Source organism: Brachyistius frenatus, unplaced genomic scaffold (genome assembly GCF_029030835.1).
Source record: "Brachyistius frenatus isolate BFR_SWC_R1_liver_20210118 unplaced genomic scaffold, ASM2903083v1 Contig_4, whole genome shotgun sequence".
In the NCBI taxonomy this organism is placed as follows: Eukaryota; Metazoa; Chordata; class Actinopteri; family Embiotocidae; genus Brachyistius; species Brachyistius frenatus.
In genome coordinates, this window is record NW_027210603.1 from 4,560,479 (window position 1) to 4,587,727 (window position 27,249).

Here is a 27,249-nt window from a genome sequence, read left to right on the forward strand (position 1 = left end):
TATAGTAGATAGTCATTAGCTATCACGTTTCCCCTCTGGGAGCTGCAGAGGTGAAGTCATGTGTTTTCTGAAAGGATATCCACTGTAGTGAGGAAGTGACTGTGCAGTAACAAAGCGTGATAGCTGACATTGCATACTTTATTCATTTGGATGTGAAATAGTACCTGAACTGGAGGGAGATGAGTATCGCACTGATGGTTCATAAAGCAAAACCCTTTAATTTCAGTGTTACACATTAAAAACCATTGATGTGATTATCAGTCTTAATGTAGTCAGAAATGTCATGGACATGGAAGTGTCACCCACCTCAGAGCCATGTGATCTACATCATAACTTTTAATCATACAAAGAGTTTCAATATGGTTTCCTTAAGATCTCGTCATAACCACATCTGTATGAAAAATGATATCGGCCCATCAATGCATGTGTTGCAGTGCAGCTGGACGGTAGATTCTTGTAATGCCTTAGCAGAGACGTAGTTTCAGCCTCTGCAGGGAGGTTCTCCATTAAATGAACTGTCTTGGCCTCAATACCTGCATGATGTCATTGTAATCTTAGCGGCCTACTGTGGAGGCTGATTCAAAGTTTTGCCTGGAAGAAACACGCAAAGCTTGTGACCAAATTAGACAGAAAAGTGGAAATCATATCTGATCAAGGAAAGCTGTTGTTGTTTATTTCCAGCTTTGATGCACTTTGAGTCTTTGGCAGTAGCAACAGTCGGGAGACGTGAGGCAAGGCTTTCTGCTGCAGTTGCTTTCTCATGAAAAAACACTAGAGGGAGACACCAGCTTCTAGACTTTATAACTGCACACTGTATGTTGTTACTCTGTGGCCATAATCCTCACTATACCCTGCAAAACTGTGAAGTTATGATCTAAACTCTGTTTTTCTTATAAACAGGCTGAGCAAAAAGAGAGAAGTGGAATGACAACCGATTCATGACAGGTGAGCACACGTTTCCATTTAATTTAATTTATACTGTCCATTTAAATCTAATTTTCTGGGTGATTTGGATTAGTTAGACCAAAATCATATTAGCTACTGAGTTTTTCACAAGAACAGAAACAAAATGAGTGATTACTGAAGAGGGCAGTGTTGGAAGAAATATTCAGATCTTTTTACTGCAGTAAAAGTAGCCATACCACAATGTAGAAATACTCTGTCACAAGCAGAAGTTTTGCGTTAAAAAATGTACCTGAGTAAAAGTGCAAAAGTTTTAACATCAGAATACACAAAATGTAAATCTACTATTTTGGCATAATGTACTATATCATATTTGTATTCTATATAAAGATTTGGAGAGGTAAATAAAGTTTTATCTTAAACTCCATAATAATCTATTTATTGATTTTATTTTGTGTGATTAATATGAATCTTTAAAAATAAAAAGTAACTAAAGTTATCAAATGGACCAAAAGGATTGAAAGTACATGATTTGTCTCTGAACTGTGGTGGACTGTGACTAAACCATATATAGCACTGAAACTGCTGTTTCTTTAAAACCACTCTGTTCTTGGCTCCTCGCCCAGAAAGTTTATTTCCCATTTCCCATCCAGCCACATGGACTAAGCTCCGCCACGCAGAGAGAAGAAGGACTTCCACCCAGAGAGCGGCAACTCGAGCAGCAGTCGGAACACAGGACCTCTATATTTGACCAGGGACTTTAACATCCATCACACCGTGAAGGACTTCCACCTCCCAGCAGATCTGTGACAGCCTGTCGGTCCTCGGAGAAGAGAGGTAGGATTTACACTCGTAAACTCAAAGTCAGGCAGCTTTCTGCCAGTCAGGTGCACCGTTATTCCTGCCAGTAAGCTGAGTGTTAAGTGTTAAGCGGTGTGAATACAATGTGTTTTTGTTTTAGGGTTTTCTTGTATTGATCTGCTGACTTTTGGACTTTATGTCACATGACTCATTGAATGTGCTGTGTCTGGTTTAAAGGTCCTGCTGCCATGCAGGAGCTATTGTCTGATGCATAAACACAAAGCCTCTTTTCATGAAGCTATAGTTCCCCCGCAGTTTGTGGTAGCTGTGATGTTCGGAGCTGTAAAGAAACTCTTCTCATTAATGATTTCTCTGATGAAGACTAACTGTAACAAGCAGGTCACTGAAAGTTGGCACACTTGAGATTTATTTTTCCCTTGAGGAAGAATTATTCACAGAGATTATAATGGTAAGAATGTTGGCAAGAACAATTAGGTTAAGACTGAAAGTTTGGTTTGTTGAACTTCTCCCAGCCAGCAGCAGTAACCAGCCTGTATAAACACACATTTACACACAGAGACCGATGCTCTGGTTGAATGAACGGGCACCAGAGTCAGCGATGTTGATGTAGTAATCCAAGTGAGCGGTTGTTGCTAGAAACTGCCTGCTTTGTTATTGTGGACAAACATGCCCAGAGGCTGCATCATGTGGGCAGTCCTGCCGCTGAGGTTTCTGTAGGATTTTCTGGGAAGATGAGGTCACAGGGAGACACACCCAGAGGCTCTGGCTGTGAGCAGAAACAGGGCCAGGGGTGGAAGACATTCAACAGTGGCTTCGAGTGAGTCACTTGCTGGGAGGAAGCCGTAGAACTGTTGGAATTTCCATTCAGTTCAGAGCAGAAGAATTTTGTTCTGGATGTGATATTTAGACCGAAGCGTATGGCTTAACATGCATAGCGGGGTCAGTTCTCGTTCACATACAGAAACAGAAGCCGCATGACAGCTTCAACAAGATTTACAAAATGTTTTCCACAAATTATCATTTTGCTAGACATTTGGTTTTCCAAATATTGTACTGTCATCTAATCTCCTCAACACAAAATGCTGTATGAATATCTTTCATTAGGGAAATAATATATTGGCAATGAAATAGGGTTGGAATGTGTCCTATTTCCTCTTGGTCAAAAATATCAAGTTGGATAACATGTCAACTCTTTCTGGCGCCTCCTCTCCTGTCTTTTGAGTCACAATGAAGTTTTTCAATCGTACGATATTGTGTTTTCTGCCAGAGGGCTCTGTTTTGAGTTGGAGAAGTGCTGCAGGCTCAGATTTAGCAGTGTGGACAGACGTGGCTGAGCGGCTTGGCTGAGGCGGAAGTAGGGAGGGGGTGTTGAGTCAACACAGGACTGTGCCTCAGACTGGTCACTTCTGGTCTCATGCCTCTCAATGGACTGGCAGGGCCAGGCTGAGATTGCAATCAGAGTTGCAGATTGGGGCAGACAGTTGTGATCTGGCTAAAATGAAATGAAAGTGAGTTGTGTATGTCTGGTTACTGGTTACTTACAATAAAATACAAGGTTGTATTGTGTTTCAAAAATGTACATATCTAGACTCTTCTCGTACTGCTACATTTTCCTTTCATCTCCTGATCTGTAAATCACTCTTTTGCATTTTCCTAGCAGTAGAAATGCTTCATAACATGCAATAATGGAGAAAGGGCTCCCATCTGTCTGCAGAGCTATTGTCTCCATTCTGTGGCTTTGATCACTCACGCCGCTCGCTGCTATGTTTATACATTGTATATTGCACGCAAAGACTTTTTTCAGCTGCACAGCTGTTAGTCACCCTGATCAACACATTTCAATAGGATATTGTTAATGCTCTGAGCGATGCAATGCACCCAACAGGTTTTAAACACACGCAAGTGCAATTCAAATCTTCTGAATAATGAATCCATTGTGATTTGTTCCTCACTGAACTATTTCTGAGCTATATTTTCACAAATGACATGCTTCCGTGACTGATGCTTGTAACACAGCCCTTAACCAGAATGAAATGAATTACATCTGATGAATGATGATGGAGGAGCTGTTTGATTCCTGTGGTCGCTCTGACAAAGACGACACATTCTTATAGTGCACCAGTTTACTATTGATGTCAGGCCTCACTCCGCGATGGATCATGATAAACCTGATTGTCTGGACAACTGTGTCTTCCCAACTATTAGTTTGGTGTAAGAGATTATAACACTGTAGTCCCAAATCTTTTTGGTTTGTGACCCCTGAGCAGTCCATCCAAACTGTTTTAAGATCAGACCATGCTCACAAAATATTTTACGTTTGATAATTTAACGATATTTAGGTTTTGTTGATTGTTTATTCAAACAACCAATTATTGATAATTAAATTACTTTAATTTAGTAAATGAATTTCATTTTATTCAAAATTCTTCAATTATTTGATAGTCTATTTAAATAGTTTTACCTCTTTCATTAAATTCCATTAAATTAATGTTACTTCATTTGAGTTTTTTTAAGTTTTGTTATATTAATTAAATTCAAATAAATCAATAGTTTATATAATAGTTACATTTATTTTGGTTTTAATAGATTTTATTGAATTCAACTAGATTTCATCTATTTAGTTGAAGTTATTGTTATTTCCTGGTTATGATTTCATTAATTTCGTGTAATTAAACCAACTCACTTCCTGAGTTTAGAAATTAAGTTATTGGTCTGAATCAATTCATTTGATTTAGTTCAGATTACGAGTAATGTCCAACTCATCTCCGCCATCAAGCTCCCAACACTGTTTTTTACAAGTCTTTGTGGCCGAGTGTACGCATGTGGTGCAATGTGTGGTATGAAAGAGGGTTTGACCTTTTCCTGCTTCCTGACCTTTGACCTGTTTACAGCTCAAAGCAAGAATGGGTGGAAAACAAGGCCCCTTTATCTGAGATGTGAGGATTGCAATGGCAAGTTTGAGTGACTAAAAATGTTCCAGTTGGTTCTAACTTTCAAAATTCTCATCACATCAGACACTTCTCTGATTATGGTTGGTTAAACCACCTCAGCTAGAGTAGGATGGCGATATTTGATAGCTATCTTCCTTGTTTAACACCAAAATCTTTCTGAAAAGTGTCTCAAAATAGATGTGATGATAGAACAGAAGTATCTTTTTCCACCTTCTTGAATCCAAAATGCCTGTTCAAGTAGATTTGTTTGTTTAGATGTGTTTTATTGCTTTCCAGGCTGAAGCTTATCTGGAACTGGAATTATGAACACAATTTCTTGTCTATCACATAACCCAGATGTTATTTAAGCTCCAACCTCAGACTCAAACTGAACTTGTTCGCACATGCTTGTGACAGTTCAATCGAGGAAAAAGGTGTTGCCTCAGGAATGATTACATTTTCTCACTTTGGGGGATGACAGGTGAAAGTAGTTTCTTCCTGCTAGATTAATGTGCATTGGCACTGCTTATGTTGTACAGGTTATAAAACCTCTTTCAGTTGAACAGTAGGAAAAATGGCCAACAAAACAGAAGAGAAGAGATTCGTAGTATATTATGTTTGCCACACAATAAGCCATGTATTGAACTTAAATCAGCAGATTTTTGCATAACTTCTGAAAGAAATACATTATGAATAGCCTGCACTTGAAAGAACAGCGGCCCCGTGTTTTCCTGACTGCTCTTGCTACGTCAGGAACTAGTCAAGCCAGATCTGTCGTAGGCCCTGAGCCACATCCCACTTTATCTCATGACATCTATTTATGACTGAGACTTTCTACACAAAACAATAGGGCAACACAGGGCACGAGCTAATCCCTCCCAATTTTATGACACTACAGTATCACAAGTCTAATCTTTGCTCAAGTAAGTGCAGTTAAGTTGAGGGAGGAGACTTGAAAGAGTAGCTGAGGAGAGGAGGGAGGTCCCACCTGTCAAGACAGAAGAAAATCTGACAGCAGAGCACCACTGTTACCTACCGAACTGTCGCACAGGAGTGTTGCATAGTATGTGGACTGGCTGAGGGAAATACACAGTAGCCGTGGGGTCTGTGCATCGATTGGAGAAACGGGGCGATCAAAATGGGTGGCACTGTAAGTCAGAAGAGCAGCAGCCGAGCCAGCTCAAGGAGTTACAGCAACATTATCACGTGAGTCAAATCGCTCACTAGTTTGATGGTGATTTATTAGTGACTTCAAACGTGTTTTTTCTCCTGAACGAGTGATTAATGAGGAGTTTTGCTTCTCCAGCATTACTTAATATTTATGAAGTTGTATGTTGCGGTATGAACACGTTCAAAACGTAACAGACTGTATTTTTATGTGTCCTAAAATAACTAGAAAACTGAGCTTGTAGATAGATTTCAATTTGTTTTTACATTTGGCGTGAGACTGGCCTCAAGCTTGTACATTCACACGCCCTTAAAATGAACCCATAGATAAGGCTGCATACAGATGGACTGTTACATATGTCTGATCACTGAAACTACAAGTATGTGGATGTCCCTGTGCTTTTTAGAAAACATGCCAATGACCATTATCTGATCTCACAGAGTCCAACAGACAAAAAAAAAAACAGTAAGCTGAGCATATTCAAAATTTGATGTGCTTCATTCATTAAAAAGCAAGTTTGAGACACTTAATACTGAGCAGTTGTGACTGCTTTAACATTATCAGTTACAGTGTTGCCTGAACAGATCCCAAGTTGTCTCATCACAGTATGATGTCATTGTGAGAAATACAGCTTCACTGTGTCAATATTTGCGTGAGGCGAATCATGTTCTCTTTGTACTGTGGGCCGAACTGCAGACACAGTGGACCGTGAAACGCTGAAGCAGCTCAATCCCTCAGCCACTCTTCTTGGGAGTTTTTCTGAACAAACATTGCACACAGAGAGGCAAAGACAGAGTACACAACCACTGCAAGAGAATTTTACAAATTCTGTTACTCAACAACAGGCTGATGGTGTTTTACATTGACACAAACATCCTGGTAACATAATAGTTTTGGTGATTTTCTGTTCTCTTATGTATAAAGTGGTGCGAGAGAAAATGAGTTGAGATTGAAGTGGCTGGTGGAGTCGTCACTGATGTTTCCTCATGATGACAGATGAGTAAATAAATAAACTATGACAGTAAGCGGACTTCACTTCCTCTCACTTTAAACCTCCCAGCTTTCAAACTCATTTCACCCTAACTTTGGCCGCCGGTTCCGGAGCTCATTTGTGTGGTTTCCGTCTCCTCAGATCTGACCCAGGCTTTGGGTGACTTGTTCTTCTGTGTTTTGGGTGACTGCATGTCAGGCTGGCACGAGTCAGCGAACCTCTCGCGTGCTTTCTCCCAGTTCTTCTGGGACTTTGTTCTCGTCAAGGACACGTTGTCTAGAGACATGGCGGCACCTGCCCCCAAACCTGACTGAGACTTTCTGATTTTCAGTTCAATCTGTGGTGACAAAAGAAGAAAATCAAATCATTTTTGTTCTTTCACGATAAATCAAAACTGAACAACCAGCAACAGAATCAGCAGATCATCTTACCGGGTTCTTTATCCCCGTTCCCTCTTTACCCAGCCCTTCTCCTTTCTTCCAGCCCATCTTCTCCAACATCTTCCGACCTTTATTGACTTCACTGATCTCCCTTTGAGAGAATGAGACACAAAACTCATCACTTGAATCCACCATTTCCTTTCCGTAGCAATTACTGTCAATCTCACTTTACAGTACGTACTCATGGACAGAAGCTGGTGCATCATCTCTCTGGAAAACCCCCTCGCTGCCCACCGTCTGTCGTCGAGACTCGGCTCGGTCCTTGTATTTAGGGTTCTTCTGGGCTTTGGTTTCCTCGTACTCGCTGCTCTGTATACAGAAAAGCGCAGAGATGAGTGACTTCATGAAAAAAAAGGATTAAAATTCATCACAAGCAGCCAGTTTAACACTTACTTGCAGGCCATATCTGGCCTTCATCTGCTTCAGCTCCTTCTGTCTCAGAGATTCTTTATCCTCTTTGCTGAGCGCAGGACCTTCGGAGAACAACAATGATAACTTCAACTCAGGAACCTGCAAAACGGTCTTTGTTTGTGATGACTGTTCACTCACCAGTCGCCTCCTCTCTCCTGTGCTTGCTGAGGTGAGCCATCACCTGACCAGGTTCACAGCCATCGCAAGTATCAGTGCCTGAATGGATATGGAAGGACAACACGGTGTCTCCCATCTTCACCTCATCACCATGCATCAGTGCATGTGGCTCACACTTGATTTTGGGCTGAAGAAGAAATATTTATTGACGACGTCACTGCCGAGTTGAAGATTTTACCGTTTAATTTAACAAACAGATGAAATGCTGACCTGTAAGATTCGGTTGCCGTTGATGACCGTTCCGTTCTGGCTGCCTTGGTCCACCAGCATGTAGCTCTGCTGCTCCTGGTCAAAGTACACCTCTGCATGGAACTGGAACCAAATATATTTAACATTTAAAAACATCTCATAACCCTGGATGACACAAAATAATTATTCTGATCCCTGTAGAGTGGTACCTTGCTGATTCCCACTTCAGGAATTCGGATTGCGTGGTCCATATCTTTCTCTCTGCAGAGAAGGGCAGCATGTTGTCTTTAAGAAGGTCGCTGAGCTTTTATACAACTAAGAGATCAATTCATCCTGTTTTTATTGACTACTCGTCATCTTGCAAAGAGGTGAACTTTTCCATTCTTGCTTCAAGCCATGTGAGCACTAACACTAACAATTCTCCCTGTGAGAACCCATTTATAAAATAACACGCATTCGCTTTTGCTTGGTATGAAAGTATCAAATCTTGTGCTGAGATGGAACTCATGCTGCCATACAACAACAGAGAAAAGAACACAAACCTGCCGATGGTGGCTGGAGAGTCGGCTGTGATTATGAACAGAGTGCCCACCTGCAGCAGAGGAGACCTGACCACGGTCACGCGTACACAGGGAGGCCAAATGTCTTTGGCTGTGAGAAAAATAAACCTTTTACATTATCACAGGAACATGACGGCCTCAGAAAGCCAAAATAACAGCTTCAAGTTATTAACAGATTAAACCAATTGGTAGAAAAAGTAATTGAATGATGTGTGCCCTCCACATGAGTTGAACTCGACCCGTTTCTCATCTCACCTTCTTGACTCTGCGTTTCCATTTCTGAGTCTGAACTTTCCTTTGAGGGGGAACTCGAAGATGATGAACTTGAGGGTGTAGAGTCCCACTCTTCTCTCTCAGACTCTGTGATCTCACCTTCCTCTGGTTCACTGTTCTCCTCTGACTCGTTGCTCCATTGCTCCTTTTTCTTCTTACGCTTTGCTGACTTAGATTTCTTCCTTTTCTTCCTGGACTTTCTCTTGTCATCATGGTGTGAGCCATTTTTCAGCTTTTTCCTCTTTAACGAAGATTTCTCACTCTCTTCTTGACGTTTCGAAGAGTCTCTTTTACGTGGAGCCGCGTCTGGACTGCGAGACCTTCGATTTCGTTTCCGTGATTCTGTGTTCCTCTTAGTTGTCTGCCTTTCACACCACTCAGTCTCTTCTTCCTCCTGCTTTATATCATCCAATTTCAGTTCCTGCCATCAGACAGTCAGCAGTGAGATTACCATGTCCAGTGACAGCAGGTCAGCTGACTTTGCACAGTAGTTCCCGAATCTTTTGGCACAGACTTCTCATACATGGTCTCAGTCTTCAAAGACATTATCCAGATTACTTCAGGAAAACCTCAGTGATCCAAATATTATTTTGCAGCCAGATTTCTTTGCACTGGTGGCAAAATGTTGGCAGAGTCGAGCAACTAATGTCCACCTCATACATGTAAACAGTTGTTTGACAACTTAAAACAACAGATTTTAATTCTGGCAACACAGTTATTGGGGTCAGTGTATGAATATTAAATTGCTGCTTGTGTGAATGACAGTGAAGGCAGTGGAAATATATTATTGCTTTGGGACTGTTTAGTTCTCTAATTGTGAGGGCAAACAGGATGAAAATATTTCAATGGTTTGCTTGTTAATATTAAAAGCTGTACCTCTGTAAGAAGCAGTTTTCCAGTAAGAGGAAATCTTCATTTTAGCCAAAGAGTTAGTCACATCTTGCACCTGGGTCAGAGGAATAGTCTTTTAGTCAACTAGCCTTCCATTAATACAAACAGGAAAATTCAACTATTTGAAGACTGAGACCAACAAAGTCGTGAAGATTTTAAAGAAAACTACAGAATCAAAAGCCGACTGACAGACACCAAATACAAAATTTCAGATCGATGCATGGATAAGAAATCTGGTTGTTACGTACCCGATCATCCTGTTGTGATGCTTTCTTGAGCGCTTTCTTTAACTTTCTGGCTTTTTTCTCAGCAGCACTCTTCTCCTGACAAGGATCTGCACTCGTCTGTGCAGCAGGAACCTCAATTCTGGAATGAAACTGGTATCGTCCGCTCTCTGCATCGTAGTAATAGTAAATGCCCGTATTGGCATCATAGTACAACTGAGTGGCCTGAAGAAGAGAAAAGAATGTGTAAGACAAGACACGATTACAAAATATGTGTTAAAAAAAAAAATTGCTTCTACAATTCCTTTTGCTATGAACTTTACAAAAAAATACTGTTGACAAACCGAGTCATAGTAGAAGCTTGTGCTGTGGTCATAATACATCCCAGTGGTCTCATCAAAGACAAACCCAGTCTGTGTCATAGCCTGCTCAGCAGTGGCCCTCAACATATCAGCTATGGATCCTCCATCACCATCCTAAAACAGACATATATATAGTGCTGTAATAATGTACATTACAATTTATAAAAATCAATTTATACATTCCTAACAACATCTTCTTATTTCAGTATTTGAGAATAGTGCAGATACATTTTTTCCTAAAGTAAAACAAATACATAATTGCCACAGCTAATAATAACTTTTTAATAAAACACACCTCCGTTGTGACTGCAACACTGCTCTCTGGTTGACCCGATACATCTGCAGCTGCTGCTTCATGTGGTGTTGAGACCTCTGCTGACTCGCTGCAATCTGCTGCATCCACCGCTGCGTTCAGGCTCTCCTGAGTGTCTGCCACCTCTGTGCTGTGAGAGTTGTCTCCATAGTAGTAATTGTAATAATCTGAAAAGGATTATTGAAAGATTTTTTTTTAACAGATTTTAAATCAGTGATGTGATCTGCCAATTCAATTCACGTATGTACAATAGTAACTCACCAGATTCTGTCCACACATATTCTTCTGTCTGGGTTTCAGTGTTGACTCTGTCTTTCTCTTTCTTCTTCCGTTTGTGAATCTCCGCGCTCAGCTGGTCAACCTGCAGCGATGCATTTTTTTCACATAAATTAAATTGCCAGATATTCGTAAAAGTCAAAAGAGTTTGATGGTTTGTAACAATTCATAAACCCCCCCAAAAAATTTATTTAGAGTTTTGTGCAGTTTCGTAACTGATTTTTTTTTTTTTTTAAATGCTGGGAAAAAAATTACACTCCACTTAGAAAAATAAATAATCAGATCACTTTAATGAAATAAAACAGGAACCTAAAGGGGAAAAAATAAGGAGACTTTTTCTCCCAAATTTTTATGTGATAAGACAAAAATAAATAATGTCCCACTATATTTTAATACAGGAAAACGTTCTATGCGTGAGATTTCACTAGGAATAACAAGCCTTCCTTATGCAATTAACGTTTCTATTTTCATGTATTAAACGCTATTTTGTTTTTCAAATCAGGCATCATTTTACTGTTCAACAAACTGAACTTAGAGACCTGTTGGACACACGTGTAGAGTTAAATAGATACAGATAATAATAGGAGGCTCTTCTGGACTGACTGACCTGTTTCCTCAGGTCCTCGTTGTAGCTCTCTGTGCTCCTCTGCAGTCTTTCCGACTGGCTCAGCTGCTTCTGTAACTTGGCCAGCTCGGTTCTGCACTCTTTCAGCTCCCGCTTCAACGAGTCTACTTTCAGGCGGAGCTCGGTCACCTCAGGCTCCGCGTCCTCCTCCCCGTTCCCGTCTTCGTTGTCCATGAGTTAAACTAAACACCAGGACATTTAGCGATCAGCATTAGAAGAGTAGCCACAGCTAACGGAAACTAGCGCGTCTGTCTGCTAATCACTTATTTCTGGAAGTAAATCATTCTTTCAACGCAAAGAAGATAACAGTTTGCAAAAAAATACTTAAATATAAAATAGTCGACGAAGCCCTTTACCTTCAGAAACTTTAAATAGGTACATATTAACTACATAAAAGCAGATGCTGACATTACATTTGTCTTCTTACCCTTTGCTTCGTCTTGTCGGCACTGAATTTCCTGTCAGCGTGGCACATGAACCGACCTGAAAGTTGAAAATAGACATCTTGTAACCACGCTGCATGTTCGACACAGCCGAGTACATGTTTTTAGGATAATTAGACAGTTACAGTTATAAATGTTGATATTTTACAGTCCACCCTGCTCGCGACCAACGTTTACTACTAGCTATCTACGTCACGGCGGAAGTACTTGTTCTTCTTCGGGTGTGACGGACCTCTCCTCCGTCGAGCGGCCACACCATTAAGAACTCTACCGCCACATAAAGGCGAAGCGTGGTCATTGTTATTTGCCACTAAATCAGCCTGTCTTTTCCTCCGCTTACTTTCTGTTTGTGCTTTCATGAAATGTACTTTATGTTCTTGAGGGCACAATGTTTCATAATGGAGTCCAGTTAGTGCTGCTTTTTCACTACTCGGTATTTTGTATCACTGCGTTCAGACAAGATAATTGATAGTATAGAGACTGAATAAAGAGAGAAGCATTCCTTATAGAAAATGTGTGATGTACACCTACATGCTGATTATCTTGACTTAAGTGGAGACTTCTTAATACTTGAAATATAATTAGAGGTAAATTATTTTTATTTTTTTTAGATTGTAACTTTTTTTTTGTAATTCTTTTAGTGGTTCTCCAGTAGTTTCTAAATTTGTACCTGTGTGTAGTTATGACAATGTTATAAAATCCGTTGGAATAAATAGAAGTAAGGCTGCATACCAAAAGACTGCACTACCAGGGGTTGTTATTTTTTGCCCTAGATGTTATGGAAATTAGCTCAAGTATTTTCAGAAATGATACAATAATTGTTGTAATACGATTATTTATGGCCGATTAGTTTACATTACTGAGCATTTTCAAATTAGATTGTAGCCTGTGTTTGTAATAGTTGGGTTACAGCATACCGTGGAAATAAATTTAACAGGCTTTAATACATCATACAACTCATATGTACATGTCATTATCATGGGCTTAATAATGCAGTAGAGGACATTATGGATTAAGTATAGTTATATGTTATATGCAAATTAATACCCCTCTGCAACATTGAGCCTGTTGAATATGAATGGTGTTTATACTGTCCACAAGTACGTCATGTAATGTTTATCATTTGTTAATTTTAGGTAGTTTGTTAATTTTGGTGTTTCGTGTATAAACTTTGAAAGTGAAGTATTTCAACTGATGATATTTAATTGTTATCAGGATATTATCCCAGCAATGGTTAGGGTCCACTATCGGGGTGTCATTACGCTCTTTGACCACTAGATGTCATTGCAGAACACTGATTTGACAGTTCAGCTAAGCAGACTTATGAGAGGAATGGTGTGGTATTTACAGTAGTTTTGTGACTGGAGAACGTACTTACACTCATAACTTATTGCTGTTTGTAGTTTTGCTGCTAGTTCACAAATATTCATGTCACATTGTTCAGTTTGTGCCACTTAGAGCCTCTTTATTTGATGTTTGAGTGCTGACATCTAAGTCTCCCTCACAAGGCAGAAGAACTTTACTGTGCTACTGCATCACCTCTGTTAATACATCTGACTCGTCCTTCCTCGCCCTCTGTTCCTCAAACACACACTCTTCAGGTCACATTTTGACTCACTTCCGTACACTTTGTTGTCTTGTCAGCTCCTCTCCTGCCCTTTCTGCCTTATTCTTTTTACATTCGTTTATTTCCAGGAATATCTGATGCATTCAGTTAGTTTGCGGTGACATGCCATCTCTCTGTGTCTACACTTATTTTAGGCTCCACAGGAAGGGCTGTTATATAATCTTGTGGCTCTGCTATTGTCTCCTTCTCTATTTATGATGAGAAAGTATTTAAAGTTTTATTACACAGTTTGCACATTTTATCTCTTCATTCTTTTAGACACTTGCTACTGCATGTTAATCCGCAATGACACGGAGACTAAACATACATGTGTCATTAGTCACATGTTTACAGGCAGAAATGCAGTTGATGTGTCAGCTAAGGAACCCAGATTGCTATGCTTCTGGTGACTTTTTGTTTACTTAAAAATGTCTTTCGGGTTCCTCCCACTGCCTTTGAAATCTGAGCTCTTTTTGAGCTATGTTTGGATTTTGGTGGAGCTCTGGGGTCTGTGGTGCTGGTGGCAGAGCAGCCTTTAAGAGTTGGGGTGGTCTTTTATCTGGAGATAATCTGGAGATCTGCCTACTGATGTTTATTGATGCCATTTTTAGACGAGAAAAGCACTGGTCCTCAAGCTCTCTTCTGTGAGCAGGACCACTTGTATTCTGGAGACGGAAAAATAAAAAGACTGTCAGTTCAGTGTTTTTAGATTGGCTTTCAAAAACAGACAAAAAAAAAGTATTATTATTATTTATTTATTTATTATTATATTAAAGAAATGGAAACCCTTACTTATGTTTATACCTGGTTACTATGTATTGTCAGTGACCCCTCACCACTGTTGGAAGAAGCCATTTGAAATAAGTGAATCCATGAAAATAATAGCTTTAATGCGCTTTTTAATTCCAATTTATTCATATAAAAACACAACTGATTCCAGAAACACACCATTATTTCCTTCCACTTTAGGGTTGTCACGTCTTTTAGCTTTTTCTATTAATAAAATATGACATTGGAATAGATCAAGGATTACCTAAATTCAATTCAATTCAACTTTATTTCTATAGCGCCAAATCACAACATAGGTTATTTCATGGCACTTAACACATTAAAGTCCTTACAGCAAGACGTTACAAATTGTGGGAGCTGAGCTGCTGAGGGGCTTTACTGCAACTCAGTAATTTAAAAAACCTGAAACCTGGAGCTCACTAATAGTTCCTTATGCTCCAGTGATATTCTCTTTGTACCACCCCTTAACCACTCCGTGCCCACAATTAATGCCTGATAGTCTCAACTCTCACTCCAGCCACAAGCTCCACCAGACCCAGACAATGAAATAAGTGGGCAGAGGACAAACTCCACCCTTTCTGGTCCAGTGTGGAAACTCTGAGCCTGACTGAGGGACGTGTGTCTGCTCCTTGATGGGAATTTGGGAGGAGTTTCGCTGCTGCTGCACAGCCAAGCCTTGAGTTTCTGGCACTGGAGTCCTCAAACACAACGCACACAGGATGTAATATCATGTTATGACAAAAGACTCGCAACAAAAAAGGGAAATGATTTTGCAACAGTTGTTAAAAAAGGAACAGAAAACATGATTTAACCAAGTCTGCAAACACGGCTGCCATAAACTGCTGCATGGTTAATATTTACACAGGGATCTGTCAACCTCCTATGTACTGTAACTGTACTGCGTGTGTCAAATACAAAGCTTGTGTATGCTGTCCCTTGTTTTACATACAGTTTGTCATGCGATGTCTGAGTCTTCACTTCACTGACTGAACCACCTGCAAAATCTCTAAGTTATGCCCACCACTGAGCTCTGTAAGTTTTGAAAATAAAGCAAAACTTACATGTCAAAGTGGCAATTTAGATTTGTCTTATAACTTATTAGAGCTGAACAAAAAAAAAAAAAATCTATCAGTTAGTCCTTTTTAATCATTCTCCAAAAATGCCAGTTTAAGCTTAAAATTGATAAGATTTCTTGCTTTGTTTATCTAAACTGTGAAAAAAAAAACCACATTCTTCAATATTTTATCGACATTTTAAGGTCCTCAAAATAAATCAGTTTGTCAGGGAAATCACCTGTTGATTAATTTAAATATGATAATCATTGGTTGCCATCATTCATCTGATTATTGCTGCTAATTCTGACTCCAATATGAACCACCTTTGAAGCAGTGGCTAAAGTACATATGGGTTCTTTTTCCATTAGACATTCCTAGTATATTGTAAGGTTTCTGTTTGGAGGCTTGAATGTATATTATTGGATGTATGTGGCCTTTTTTGGTTGTATTAGTTATCCCACAGTACACTTTGTTGTGCTATTGAGGTATTTCAGACACATATCATGAGCGATGTCGTGCCCTCTCTCCCTCCCTGTTAGTTGATGATATTCATAATTTACCTGTGTAAAATACTACAATGGAGGTTTTTACCATCCATAACTAAATGTGTTTAAAGCCGTGGTTCCCTGCAGATTTAGGGGTCTGAACTACTTCAGACAAATTGAATTCAGCCAGGTACAGAAGATCTCCTGGGGCTTTTCAGCAGAACTGGTTCCCCTGGTCAGGCATGCCTGCCTGCCACTGGATGGGAGAAACAGTTAACTGTTAAACTGCCTGGGGGGCAACGGAGGCTTTAAGATCCAGCCCCACATTCCTAACCCCTCTCTGGACTATAAAATGTAGAGCCCCAACAGTTTAGCTCCTCCTCCACCTCCTCCACCTCCCTCCTCCCTCTGTGTTTGTTTTACAACTCCCTCCTTCTGTTTCAGAATGGAAGAGCAGTCAGACAAGGACGTACCATTCTTCAACCACAGGGGAACTTGTTTAGCAGAGCAAAGAAAAGCTGCATTCATACTGAGAGCTTTTAGCTTCCTGCCTCCCCCGCCGCATTTTCAATCAGTGAGCTGTTCAGAGGTGGAGGGGAGAGGTTGGAGGAGATTCAGAAGAGGAGAGAGTGAGCACAGCATTTGAGAAACCAGCTGATCAGAGCTGAGGTATTCTGCCACAGAGGCAGAGGGAGAGAGTGTGACTGGAAAAAAGAACAGGGGAGATTGAGAAGGCAGCTCAGGTCTTTGTGATTTTGAGAGTAATAATATAGGTAGGCGAGTGGAAAAGAAATGTCTCCTTCCCTTCATGGGAAACTGAAGGCTAATGTGAAGAGAGGAGCTCTGTGGAAAGATGTGAGAGCTTCTGACACGGTGGAAATCTGAGGAAAAGTCTCACAGAAAAGGATCAGTCGAGGGCTGGAAACTAATCCTTGGCCATCAGTGAGTCGACAGAGGGTTGAGGGACCCCCGTGCAATAAGGAGTGATGTCTTGGCTGTCACCTGTGTCATGGGCCAAATGGACGTGGACGGCGGTGAGAGGAGCAGAGGGAGAGGAGGATGAAGAAGGGCAGGAGGCCAACGAGGAGAGAGAACAATATGAAGGGAGAGAAGAGGAAGAGGAGGAGGAGGAGAGATCTCAAGGCTGCAGGCAAGTGTTGGGCTAGAGCCCTGAGAGTCTCTGACTGTTTCTACTGGAGGATTTCTACATGTGACCAACTGTCAGGTTGAATCTCTGATATTTTAAAGGTTCGATGAACGGGACAGAGGATAAAATGAGAAAAACATATCTGTTGCCTTCTATGTGTCGACATTTTGTTTTGTTGTCGTGCAGAGCTGACACGTTTGTCACCACGGCTGTGGTTTGAACTGTCACAGCGTCTGAATGTTTTTCTGAGCCTCACAGACACATCTTCATTTCTATACAGAAAATAACACTGCAGTCAGGTACGCTGTTGTTAAATGAAGTGACACACAAAGCTGACACATGCTCAAGTCATCAAGGCCTCCCTGCGTCTGCTCCTCGTGTCTGCTTTCATGTTATCTTGGCCATTATTTGAAGTAGACACAAAGATCCACAATATTTTTTTGAAGTGTTGACTTCACACACTTTACCAGATACTGTATCTGTACCTTGGAGTGTTTAGTCATTAAATCCAGTCATTATTTAACCAGAGTCACATCAATATTTAACTACTCTGTGATGTGACTTCCTGATGTGATTGGCTAAAACTGAATGCTGCTCTGCTGTGAAGTTCAAACCACAGGCTGATGATGAAAAAGGATCTTTATATAACTCTATTCTGTTGCAGTGTTCACATATTGACATAAATGAATACATCATTTACAGCTTGTGTTTCTCATACCTCATGCTGTATGGTTGTTACAATGTAACAGGAAATCGTAGGCTGCCCTACAAGTACTTCCTCTTCCTCAACATATCTTTTACTTTATCTGTAGTTTACTCTCCCTCCTCAACTCAGATAGTGTTGACACCAAGACACACACAAAAACATAGGAGAAATTAAGATGCACTGCAGATGGACTTGGGACAGTAAAGACTTCGAAAGTCTTATTGCACATGGTAAAAATTAAAGCAAATGTAATGTATGATTTTAGTTATCCAGTATCCTTCAATCTGAAATCTAAAACATGACTGGCAGTGTTGTAATATCGTGTGGATCAGTGGTACTGATTCTTCATCTTCAGGCCTCAAATAAGAATTCAAACATAGCAGCATACAAAAGGAAACGCCACTGATGAAGGATAACAGTGGTTTACTTTACAACAAAGTGCAAACTCATTTGTTCTTCTACTGTACTTGCATATATTGCAGTTCTGTTTATGCTGGTCTGTTGCTGTTCACTGCTGATTCACTCTTTTGCTTTTGGGCATCACCAGTCTTTCTGTCTCCCACTCTCCTTCTTTGTAACATGATCGCTAATCCTCAGTTATGTAAGAATTGTTCTGTCCTCCTTTCCCTTGTTTTGAATGCTTGAAAAGTTCATGCTCTCATTTCCATGTCTTTTTCACCGCCTGCCACAGCTCTGACTCAGAGGGTCATTTTGGTACTCCTGAAGCAGCAAGTCCCGCCCGTGCCCCTCCGACCATCCCGGGAGAGCTGGAGAACAACAACACTGATGCAGACAAAGCAGGTGAGATCCACCTGCTCAGCAGAGCAACAACAAACAGACAGAGATAGGGAGAGGGAGAAGGAGAAGAAGAGGGAGAAGAAGAGGGAGAGGGAGAGGGAGAGAGAGAGAGAGTCAGCTGACAGGCTGTCCAAGACCTAATCATTGTAACAAGGCAGGCTAGATGAAGGCTCTCCTTAACATTTCAAACACACAACAAATCAGAGGAACTGCCTGTCAAAGTACACACAGACAGACAGGGTCTCTCCTTGGAGTTGCCATGGAAACAAGACTCTTTTTGATGTTGCACACGTGGGTTTATCTTGATAGTTAACAAAAGAAGGAAACTTGTCTACATTGTTTTAACTAAGTAATCTTTTTATGTTAAAATGAGAATTTTAAACAGCACATTTGGTCATATATGACTTTCTATGTCTGAACTGTGTGCGTGGTGTATCACGTTCACCATGCCAGAGTAATTGGATACAGATGCTGTCATTTCAGGAATGTACCTACCTACTGCCTTTCAGCTTTCAGTACAGATATATCTCCCTTTTAAAACTGAGGATGATGACAGGTTGTTTAAGTGTTCAGATTTCTTATGTTTTATACAAACATGTTAACAAATGCATAAAACACTGTTTAGTTACAGGTAACTGTGGTTAGGTTATACCTAAGCAGACAGCAAAACATGCTCTGCATGCTTGGTATGTAAGCCGCTATGCACACTGAGCAGGGATTTCTGGGTTTTGGGTGTGATGATGGCTGAACCACTGTCATTGTCATTTGAATCACTAAGAGGCAGAGCCTATAACTAAGTGTGGGAATGGCCTTTGCTCTGGAATTCAACAGGTTCAACAAAAGCTTTGGTTTGCTTTGTAGAGGTCACTGATAGAGGTCACCATGAGGGGAGTGACTGAACAAAGCCTGTAATCAGGCTGAAACCATCATGCTGCTTGTTTATCAAGGAGGTTTTTAGGAGCCCATGCATTGATGTGAGGCAGTTGCTTTTTTGTTGGGAATAAATTATTTCCTGTAGAACAGCTCCAACAACATTTTCTAGAAGTGGATGTTGAAAAGGCCAATGTGTGCTGCAAAGAGGGAGTTCACTTTTGTTTAAACTGCAAACGTACCTTCCTGCAGCTGTTGGAGAAGTTGAAAATTATTTAAATGTAAACATGTTATGGTTTGTGTTTGTCTGTGGCCACCACCCAGCTTTAGTCTATACATGATTACAGTTTATACATTTTTTTGTATTCCTCCACACCTTTGACAGCAACGGCTAGAGGCTTTTTGTTTTCGGTTCGTCTGTCCATGCGTACCGTTGTTGTGAAAGAGGGCTTGAGGGAATTCCTTCAGTTTTGGTGCAAACGTTCAATTTGACTTAAGAACAAACAGATTAGATTTGATTGTCAGTTGTCAAAGTAACATAAAAACTTTGTTTGTGGCTATAACTCAATAATTCATACACTTATTGTGAAAAAACTTGTAACGTTGTAAATGTTTATTAGGATAAAATGGTAAAGTGATTTTAGATCCAAAATGTCAAAGGTCAACTTTCCTGTGACATCAAAATGTTCCGGTGATCATTTAACACCATAGCTCTGGACCACATTGGGAGATTGTGACCATATTCCGTATTTGGTCACATTGAATCGGTGACACTAATCTTGGGTGTTCACCTTGAAACTGTGCTGATTGTAAAGATCCTCTGCGCTGTTAGATTGAAGATGTCTTTAAATTTATAGATTTTTTTTTGCAACAACATTCAGTTTTGGAGAATTATCTGCTGTCATTCAGCTTTAGAGGCCAAATTCTTTCAAATTCTTCACCAACTATATTATATGAGTCTTAACAGATGTGGATGCAAACTGCAGTTTGACTGGTTGGGGGAGGCGCACAATTATAACGTCAGAACTCTGGTCTCATCTAAATAGTTGAAGACTTTGACTTTGCAGTCAAAGAGCCTAAACTGATCTCTGACTTGAGTTAATACTTCTACTATTTTGTAATGGCTTGGCTAAACAATAAAATAATGATAATCATGAACATAATGTGCATTAGAACTGTTTGACTCAAAACAACTGTTACGCACAGGTACATGATACTTTTTACTCACACAATATTAGAAAAGTCGATCTTAATGGAATGCTACAGACATGCAAAACTGTTCATTTTATCTCTCACGTTAGAACACATGATTTGTGTACGATGCCAACAGGCATGCAGCTGAGTGAGACTTACCCTTACTGTGCCTCTACACAAACACGAAACACGAGAGTGACGGAGGTGAATATAGCCTCCATGTTTATGTCGTCATGTTTCACTTGGATGGAAACACAGAAGCGGGACACAGAACCAGGATTTTAAAAAGTAAGGGATTAATTGTTTCAGGGGAGGTGGAGATGGTTGGAGCTGGTGAGAGCAGGCACAATGAAACTAGGCATATTTTAGGCACTAGGTCCTGTGTGTTTGTTGGCTGAATCATTTGGCACCTCATCGTCAGCCACTATAAGATATGGATGAGGACATGTTTGCATGGGCATGTTCAAGTGAAAGACTGTTTTGAAATGGCGCTCTGAAGACATGGTAATGTTAATGGAAGTAGGTAGAAACACAGCAGGTTGTGCTGGTCTCCTAGCAACATAATATGAGATGAATACGGTGCCTATGACAGGCATACTGAAATATGCCGTAGTGTCAAAATGTTCCTTGGAGCTAATAATTACATCATAATGTGCCTGTTGTCATCAACGCAATACAAGATAAATCACAGACCTCTTTTTTGGGGGGGCTTTCAAAAACTTCATTCAGATGTTGTTGCCATCATAGTAAAATGTCACCATGGCAACAGCAGCAACTGGAACTGTTGCCTGGCTACTAACATGCTTTCAGAGAGCCAATCAGATATCACATACATCTGAGGTTAGATGTGATTGGAGATATTACCACTGACACCAGAAGTATGTTTGAACTTTAAATTTGATATTGTTTTATGGATAATTCAGGTGTTTTTTCTCTCATTTACTCTGCAGACTTGGAGCAGGAGGAGAACCTGATAGTGACCGCCGGGGATCAGGATATTTTCCTCAGACACAGCATGGGTCAGGATGAGCCTGCAGCCACCATGGCTGGGCCGCTAGAAATAAACACCCAGACCGTAGAACAAGAACAAACAGAGCACTTTCCAAAAGACTTGGGCTCAGTGCCAGATTCATCCTCACTGAAGGAACTGACTGAGTCATGCCAAGACTCAACCCCCCTCCTAACTGTAGATCCAGTCCCAGATCCGGCTCCGGCTCCAGCTCCAGCTCCAGGTCCAGGTCCTGCTCCTACCCCAGAACCAGACTTGGTCCAGAGCAGCGAACCTGCAGCCTTCTCAGCTCCAGACCCCCCTGAGGAGAAAGCTCTTGCTGAACCTGAGACACAGTGCAACAGCCTCCATGACCAGGCAGAGACCTCTCAAAATACTAAAACCAGAAAATTCAAACCTCCATCTCTTACAGTGAAGGCTTCACTGGATGACCTCGCTGAAACACATAAGGAACAAGAACTTCCTGTTCCCAATGCCACATATAACTTTGACCCTGACCAGCTGGATGACAGCTTTAACCCCTTTATCAGCGGCGGATCCAAAATCCAGAACTCTCCTCCACCATGCGGCCAAAGCTCTCTCCCCAGACTGGAGCCGCTCGGCAGCTCGTTGCCCGTTTGTGAGGCGAGCTCAGCATCACAAGCTGACGTGGAAATGATGGAGTCATTGTCAGAGCTGAAGCCTGTGATGCTGGAATTCGGTCTGGACGAGGAAACGGTTAGCAAGCCTCCTCCAAAGAAATTAGGCGGGAAAAAGAGAGTCAGCAAACTTGCTGCAAAGAAGCAGAGGCCCAAAGGGTCAGAGGCCTCCAGCAAACCTGCACCAGAACCCATAGTGTCAGAAACTGATTCTCAACCAGTGGTGGAACCATTTTGTCAACCAGTACCAGTACCAGAACCAGTTCCAGTTCCCCAGACTATGATGGTATCAGAACCAGTTTCAGATCCCACTGCAGAGACTTCTTTACCAGTGTCAGACACTTCTGCACCTCTGAACCTGGACGACGTTCCGATTCCTAAGACTGGAACATGTAACTTCGATCCGAGTCAGTGGGACGACCCAAACTTCAATCCGTTTGGGAGCAATAACAAGATGAGCAGCTCTCCGGTGCTCCCCAAGGCCTCCCACAGCTTTGACCCGGACAATTTTGACGACTCTGTGAACCCTTTCAAACCCTCTAAATCCGTCAGCACCGAGGACTCGTCCAGTAGCACCCCTCAGCCAGAAAAAAAAGTTAAAGACGGAAGCAAAGAGAAAGCAGGGCAGCCGCCCGGGGAGAAGAAAGCGAGGCAGATTCCCAAGAAAAGCAAAGAGAGGTTTGTCACGTACATCTACAGCAAAGGGAAAACTTTCCTTTGTGTCCTAGGAGTTTGCAGTTTTGAGGTTGTAACATATATCCCTCTTTTATCATTTAGATTTACCCTTCTGATCTTCCTCTTTCCTGGGCTGAATATATAATTATTTACATCTGATAGTGGTTGGATACACACCAAATAATGCTTTGAACACACCACAAACACTTAACACTGCATTCTGACCATTAATGCAATTTTCAGACAGGTTATTTATAGGCTGTTAAAGAGCCTCTAGCTGCAGCGGTTGGACTATTTTCAGCTTTTCCACGTCTGTCCGCATCCTGTGTTTACGATCAAACTTTGCAATCTGCTGAGTGTCTAACATGCTGAGCTGAACACCTTCAGTAACTCACCTGCTCTCCTTTGTCTCTTGCCCCTATCTTTTGTTCCCCTTATCAAAATCTCTCCGCTCCTTGCGTTATCCCCTTTCATCCTCCATCTTCCTGTCTGTTATGCAACTCTGCTTCCCTCCACTTCTATCGGCCTCAGGACATCTGAACAAGTCAAGTTTCTCTGTTTTCTGTTGTAAGTACTCTCACAATCGACGCTCTCTTTATTTCATGCATGCTTGCTTCCCATTTTACCCTCATCGTGGCACGTGCTGTGTCAGAACTGGCTTTTGAAGCAGCATGTGAGAGAAATAAATCTTTTCCTCTCTTTCACCTCAGCTAACAAGGCCATCCCCTCCTACATTAGCAGTTTCATTTGTTCTATCTTGTGATCCCTCCAGACGTTGTGCAGCACCAGTATGGTTACACATGTATGTTGTTGCACTTCATTTGATATCTCTCTAAGCTACAAGGCACAGAAATGCTTGCAGCGTTATGGTTATAGAAACAGTGAAGATAAATTTAAACTTTTAAAGATTGTACTTTTTTTTCCCTACATATTCTAACTGCTGTCTTCTCATTATGTGTTTGTTTTGTAGGAATTCCTGTAAACTACAGAAATATGATGACAGCCAGTCCTTGGTTCTGGACGTGTGCAATCAGGTAATTTGTGTGTGTGTGTGTGTGTGTGTGTGTGTGTGTGTGTGTGTGTGTGTGTGTGTGTGTGTGTGTGTGTGTGTGTGTGTGTGTGTGTGTGTGTGTTGCTGAGGTGTTTCACCTTACTGTAGTGACACTGCAATGTTCATTATTCAGCAGCTGCCCAACCTTTTGGCCTCCCCTCCAAACACACACACACCCACAGACAAAGAGAGTCACACAGGCTGACAGCATCAGCAGTGTCTCTGCAGTACTGTCTTGCCGTGGTGACAGATCTGTGGCTTATTACTCTGCAGTCAAATATTAGTCAGCTGCTCTCGTGTGCCCTCAACAATATATCACCTGTATCATCCTCCTATAGATATCTTAAAGATGTTGTCGCCATAAAGTACTTAAAATATCTTAACATCATTTTTCAAGACCTTTAATGTTGTCTAACTTCCCAAGCATGATGCGGTTGAAATATTATAATTCAAACACTGTGGTGACATTGGATGCTTATAACATGTACTGTGTTGGTACATTTGCTCCTGAAAAAGAGTACATGCCTACTAATTGAATGTTTTTCTCAGTATGATTTTTATTTTTCATTGAACTCTTTTTTTTTTCTTTTGCTCAGAATATATATAGTTTATAAGCATGTATAAATATATACAGAGATAATATATTCCATTTTGATATTAATTGTATCTGTCTCTCTTCTATCCAGCATGAGGATGAAGTGGTGGTTCAGACCCCAGATATCACTCAGCGAGTTCATCACGCCACCGATGAGGAGAAGCTGGCGTCCACCTGCATGATGGGCCAAACAACAGAGAGCCAGGAGGAGAGAGGAGAGCCCGAATGCCATAAAGCACCTGTGGAACAGCAGCCAACCAGTGAGAAATCTGTCTTGGAGGGTAAGTTCAACCAACATTTGTGCAGACGTGAACTTCAGATATTGAGAGAAGACTTTGTGCTGATAGAACTGGGCTACAAGTTAGGGTCACTTCTAAGTGATGAGTTGGCAAGATGCTCTCAAGTTCAAGAGATGTTTGGAATAGATAATAATTTTTTTTTAAAAACCTCTTTAAGTCACTTTAGATTAACTTCAGTGGAGTGAAGAGGCCACATTAGATGTCAGTATGATTTTCAAGAAGTACAATAGAACAGAGGTGTTTTTATCAATTGGATGAATTGGAAAATGTGGTGAAACATGGAAGGTGATGTAGTTACATAATTTTCTCAATAAATACCGCTGGGAGTTTTGGAGACGACAAAGCCTTATGAATGTGTCAGGCTTTATTTGGAAGAAAAATGGAGCATGCATTGTCAGCAAAATTGTGACCTGGATATACGACACTGAGGAAAAAAAATGCTTCCCACAGTTGTGCATTAGGACTAATATGTGTCAGTATCATACCAACGTTTCATCATGGAAACAAAACAATCCAATTAACTAGTCAAGTGGTGCCCATATTATTATTATTATTATTGTTATCATTATTATTATCATTACTATTATTATTCGTGAGGTTCCCTAAGTTTTTAACAAAGGGCACAAAAAGGCTGCTGTGTGGATTTGGTTCTTTTTCAAATTTAGATATGAACAAATTATATTCTTTCTTCAGTTGTTATTTGTCAGTCAATTATGTGTTTTATTTTCTCAAAGGTCATGAGACCAAGATGACAGATGACCTGCGGGAGAAGGACACCATCAGTCTGAAAGACTATATAGTAAGTGAACTATTGGAACCACAGAGAGACCATGAATAATTAAACATGGCCGGTTTGCTTTGCATCAACTGTTGTTTACCTCAATCTGGAATAAGTTAGTTTAACCATAACAGGTCCTGATGTTAAATGTTTTTCATACTGGCAGTCTGATGCCAAACTAGATATTTTTACTGAAAGAATCACATCTTTTTTAGTCCCATAATATTTGTTCAAGATAACCACACTTGTGCGTATGTTTTTTCTAGAGCACTCCTTGTAATGACATCATGTGATGATTGCAAATGTCTAAAACAAACAGTATACACAGCAGAAATACTGATTTGTGGCATAGCAGCTGTGACCTGCCTACAAAATACAAGGATCCGAGATGTTTGTGTATCAGTGTGTTTTCTTCTACAGAGTGAGATATCCATGATCCAAACAACGAAAATGATCAGCAGCGAGTCCACTGACATCGCAGCCCTGTCCCGGGACGGCATGCCTCTGAGTGAGATGGACAAGGCTGCAGTGCTCACCCTGATCAGAGAAGAGGTATGACACATACTCAGACAGAGAGAGAAACTATAACTATATTTTGATTACCCTTTTGTTCATTACTTTTATTCAATGTTCTTTTTTTCTGAACAGATTATCACTAAAGAGATTGAGGTCAGTGAGTGGAAGAGAAAATATGAGGAGAGCAGAGCGGAGGTAATGGAGATGAGGTAGGAAGCTTTTTGTGTCTCTGGGACAAAATATTACAGCACATTTACAGAAAAATATGAATGATTTAGTGAAACAGAGTTGACAGCGGACTGCTTTCTATTCTTATCTTGACAGGAAAATAGTTGCAGAATATGAGAAAACGGTTGCACAGATGATTGGTAAGTTGCTGCCACCTCTTGGTGGTTCATTCGACATGTTTTTTTTGTGTTGTTGTTTTTTTAACAGCTCCTCATGGCTCCACAATTATAAGTACTGACTGTTTATTTCATACCTGCTCCCACAAGTCTGTAACTGCTTCAGGGATACATTACGTTAAAAAATACATACTTACTTGTAATGAGAGTCTTCAGTCAGAATATTGTGTTTGCGCTGTTTCAGCACGTTGGATTTAAATTTAACAATGAGGTGTCAGCGCTCACCTTTATACATATACAGTGTTTACTTATTATTACGGATAATTTTATCAGAGCAAAAACAGTCGTTGGAACAGGCTTTTCTTTAACTTCAATATTGCCATCATATTTATTGTTTGGGTGGATTTATTTGTAGTCAGTAACTGAAGTCTTTGGCTCAAAAGCACCAACAGACTCTCTGTATCCTCCTGTACAATGCTGTACCAGGCCTGTGCTGCCAGCAGCTTCACCTTTTACTTGTTTTTGTGACCTTTTTCCTGCACTCTGGTCTCTGGAAGTTAAACACATGATTAATTGTACTGAGGTCAAGTCCCTGACTTCAGTCAGTCAAGCCCATTACACTGTGTAGTCATTAAACCCTGTTGTTCGTTTGTTTCGGCTCACTTTTCTGCTGCAAATTGTCCTAAAACTGCGGGG

General features: G+C 40.7%; 2 protein-coding genes across 6 annotated transcripts in view; one reads left to right on the plus strand and one right to left on the minus strand.

Annotated features, from left to right (window-relative positions):
• Positions 1 to 1,562: 1,562 nt before the first annotated feature.
• The window catches only part of tacc1 (transforming, acidic coiled-coil containing protein 1), a 29,245-nt gene continuing 3,558 nt past the window's right edge, over positions 1,563 to 27,249 (plus strand). The window contains exons 1-10 of one of the 3 annotated variants that reach the window (XM_069711568.1): positions 1,563 to 1,740; positions 18,478 to 18,587; positions 21,599 to 22,973; positions 23,502 to 23,537; positions 23,941 to 24,004; positions 24,708 to 24,897; positions 25,650 to 25,714; positions 26,114 to 26,245; positions 26,342 to 26,418; positions 26,534 to 26,577. In XM_069711568.1, the coding sequence (XP_069567669.1) occupies positions 21,664 to 22,973; positions 23,502 to 23,537; positions 23,941 to 24,004; positions 24,708 to 24,897; positions 25,650 to 25,714; positions 26,114 to 26,245; positions 26,342 to 26,418; positions 26,534 to 26,577 (1,918 nt within the window). In that variant the 5' untranslated portion in view covers positions 1,563 to 1,740; positions 18,478 to 18,587; positions 21,599 to 21,663. Of the gene's footprint in view, positions 1,741 to 16,519; positions 17,084 to 18,477; positions 18,588 to 21,598; positions 22,974 to 23,501; positions 23,538 to 23,940; positions 24,005 to 24,707; positions 24,898 to 25,649; positions 25,715 to 26,113; positions 26,246 to 26,341; positions 26,419 to 26,533; positions 26,578 to 27,249 lie in introns of those variants that run through there. The other 2 variants (XM_069711551.1, XM_069711560.1) reach the window with 2 other exon arrangements.
• On the minus strand, positions 6,299 to 23,420 carry aggf1 (angiogenic factor with G patch and FHA domains 1). 3 transcript variants are annotated; one of them, XM_069711584.1, is made up of 16 exons: positions 23,366 to 23,420; positions 11,983 to 12,038; positions 11,538 to 11,737; positions 10,916 to 11,015; positions 10,637 to 10,821; positions 10,324 to 10,455; positions 10,004 to 10,204; positions 8,847 to 9,285; positions 8,574 to 8,682; positions 8,241 to 8,292; positions 8,053 to 8,154; positions 7,804 to 7,969; positions 7,648 to 7,727; positions 7,436 to 7,563; positions 7,246 to 7,345; positions 6,299 to 7,151 (listed from the first exon to the last, which is right to left on the minus strand). In XM_069711584.1, the coding sequence occupies exons 3-16, from the start codon at positions 11,727 to 11,729 to the stop codon at positions 6,903 to 6,905; spliced, it is 2,235 nt and encodes a 744-aa protein (XP_069567685.1). In that variant the 5' UTR covers positions 11,730 to 11,737; positions 11,983 to 12,038; positions 23,366 to 23,420; the 3' UTR covers positions 6,299 to 6,902. The 3 variants fall into 3 exon arrangements, with proteins under 3 accessions (XP_069567685.1, XP_069567677.1, XP_069567693.1); XM_069711576.1 differs by lacking the exon at positions 23,366 to 23,420 and adding an exon at positions 12,124 to 12,205; XM_069711592.1 differs by lacking the exons at positions 8,847 to 9,285; positions 23,366 to 23,420 and adding exons at positions 9,741 to 9,810; positions 12,124 to 12,205.

Excerpts from the sequence above, each read along its gene's own strand:
- aggf1 (XM_069711584.1), bottom strand. The coding sequence starts at position 11,729 with ATGGACAACGAAGACGGGAACGGGGAGGAGGACGCGGAGCCTGAGGTG. Across the intron at positions 10,822-10,915 it reads ATATGTGTGGACAGAATCTG|ATTATTACAATTACTACTAT; the intron begins GTGAGTTACTAT and ends AATCCTTTTCAG. Across the intron at positions 8,293-8,573 it reads TCTCCAGCCACCATCGGCAG|AGAGAAAGATATGGACCACG; the intron begins GTTTGTGTTCTT and ends CCTTCTCTGCAG.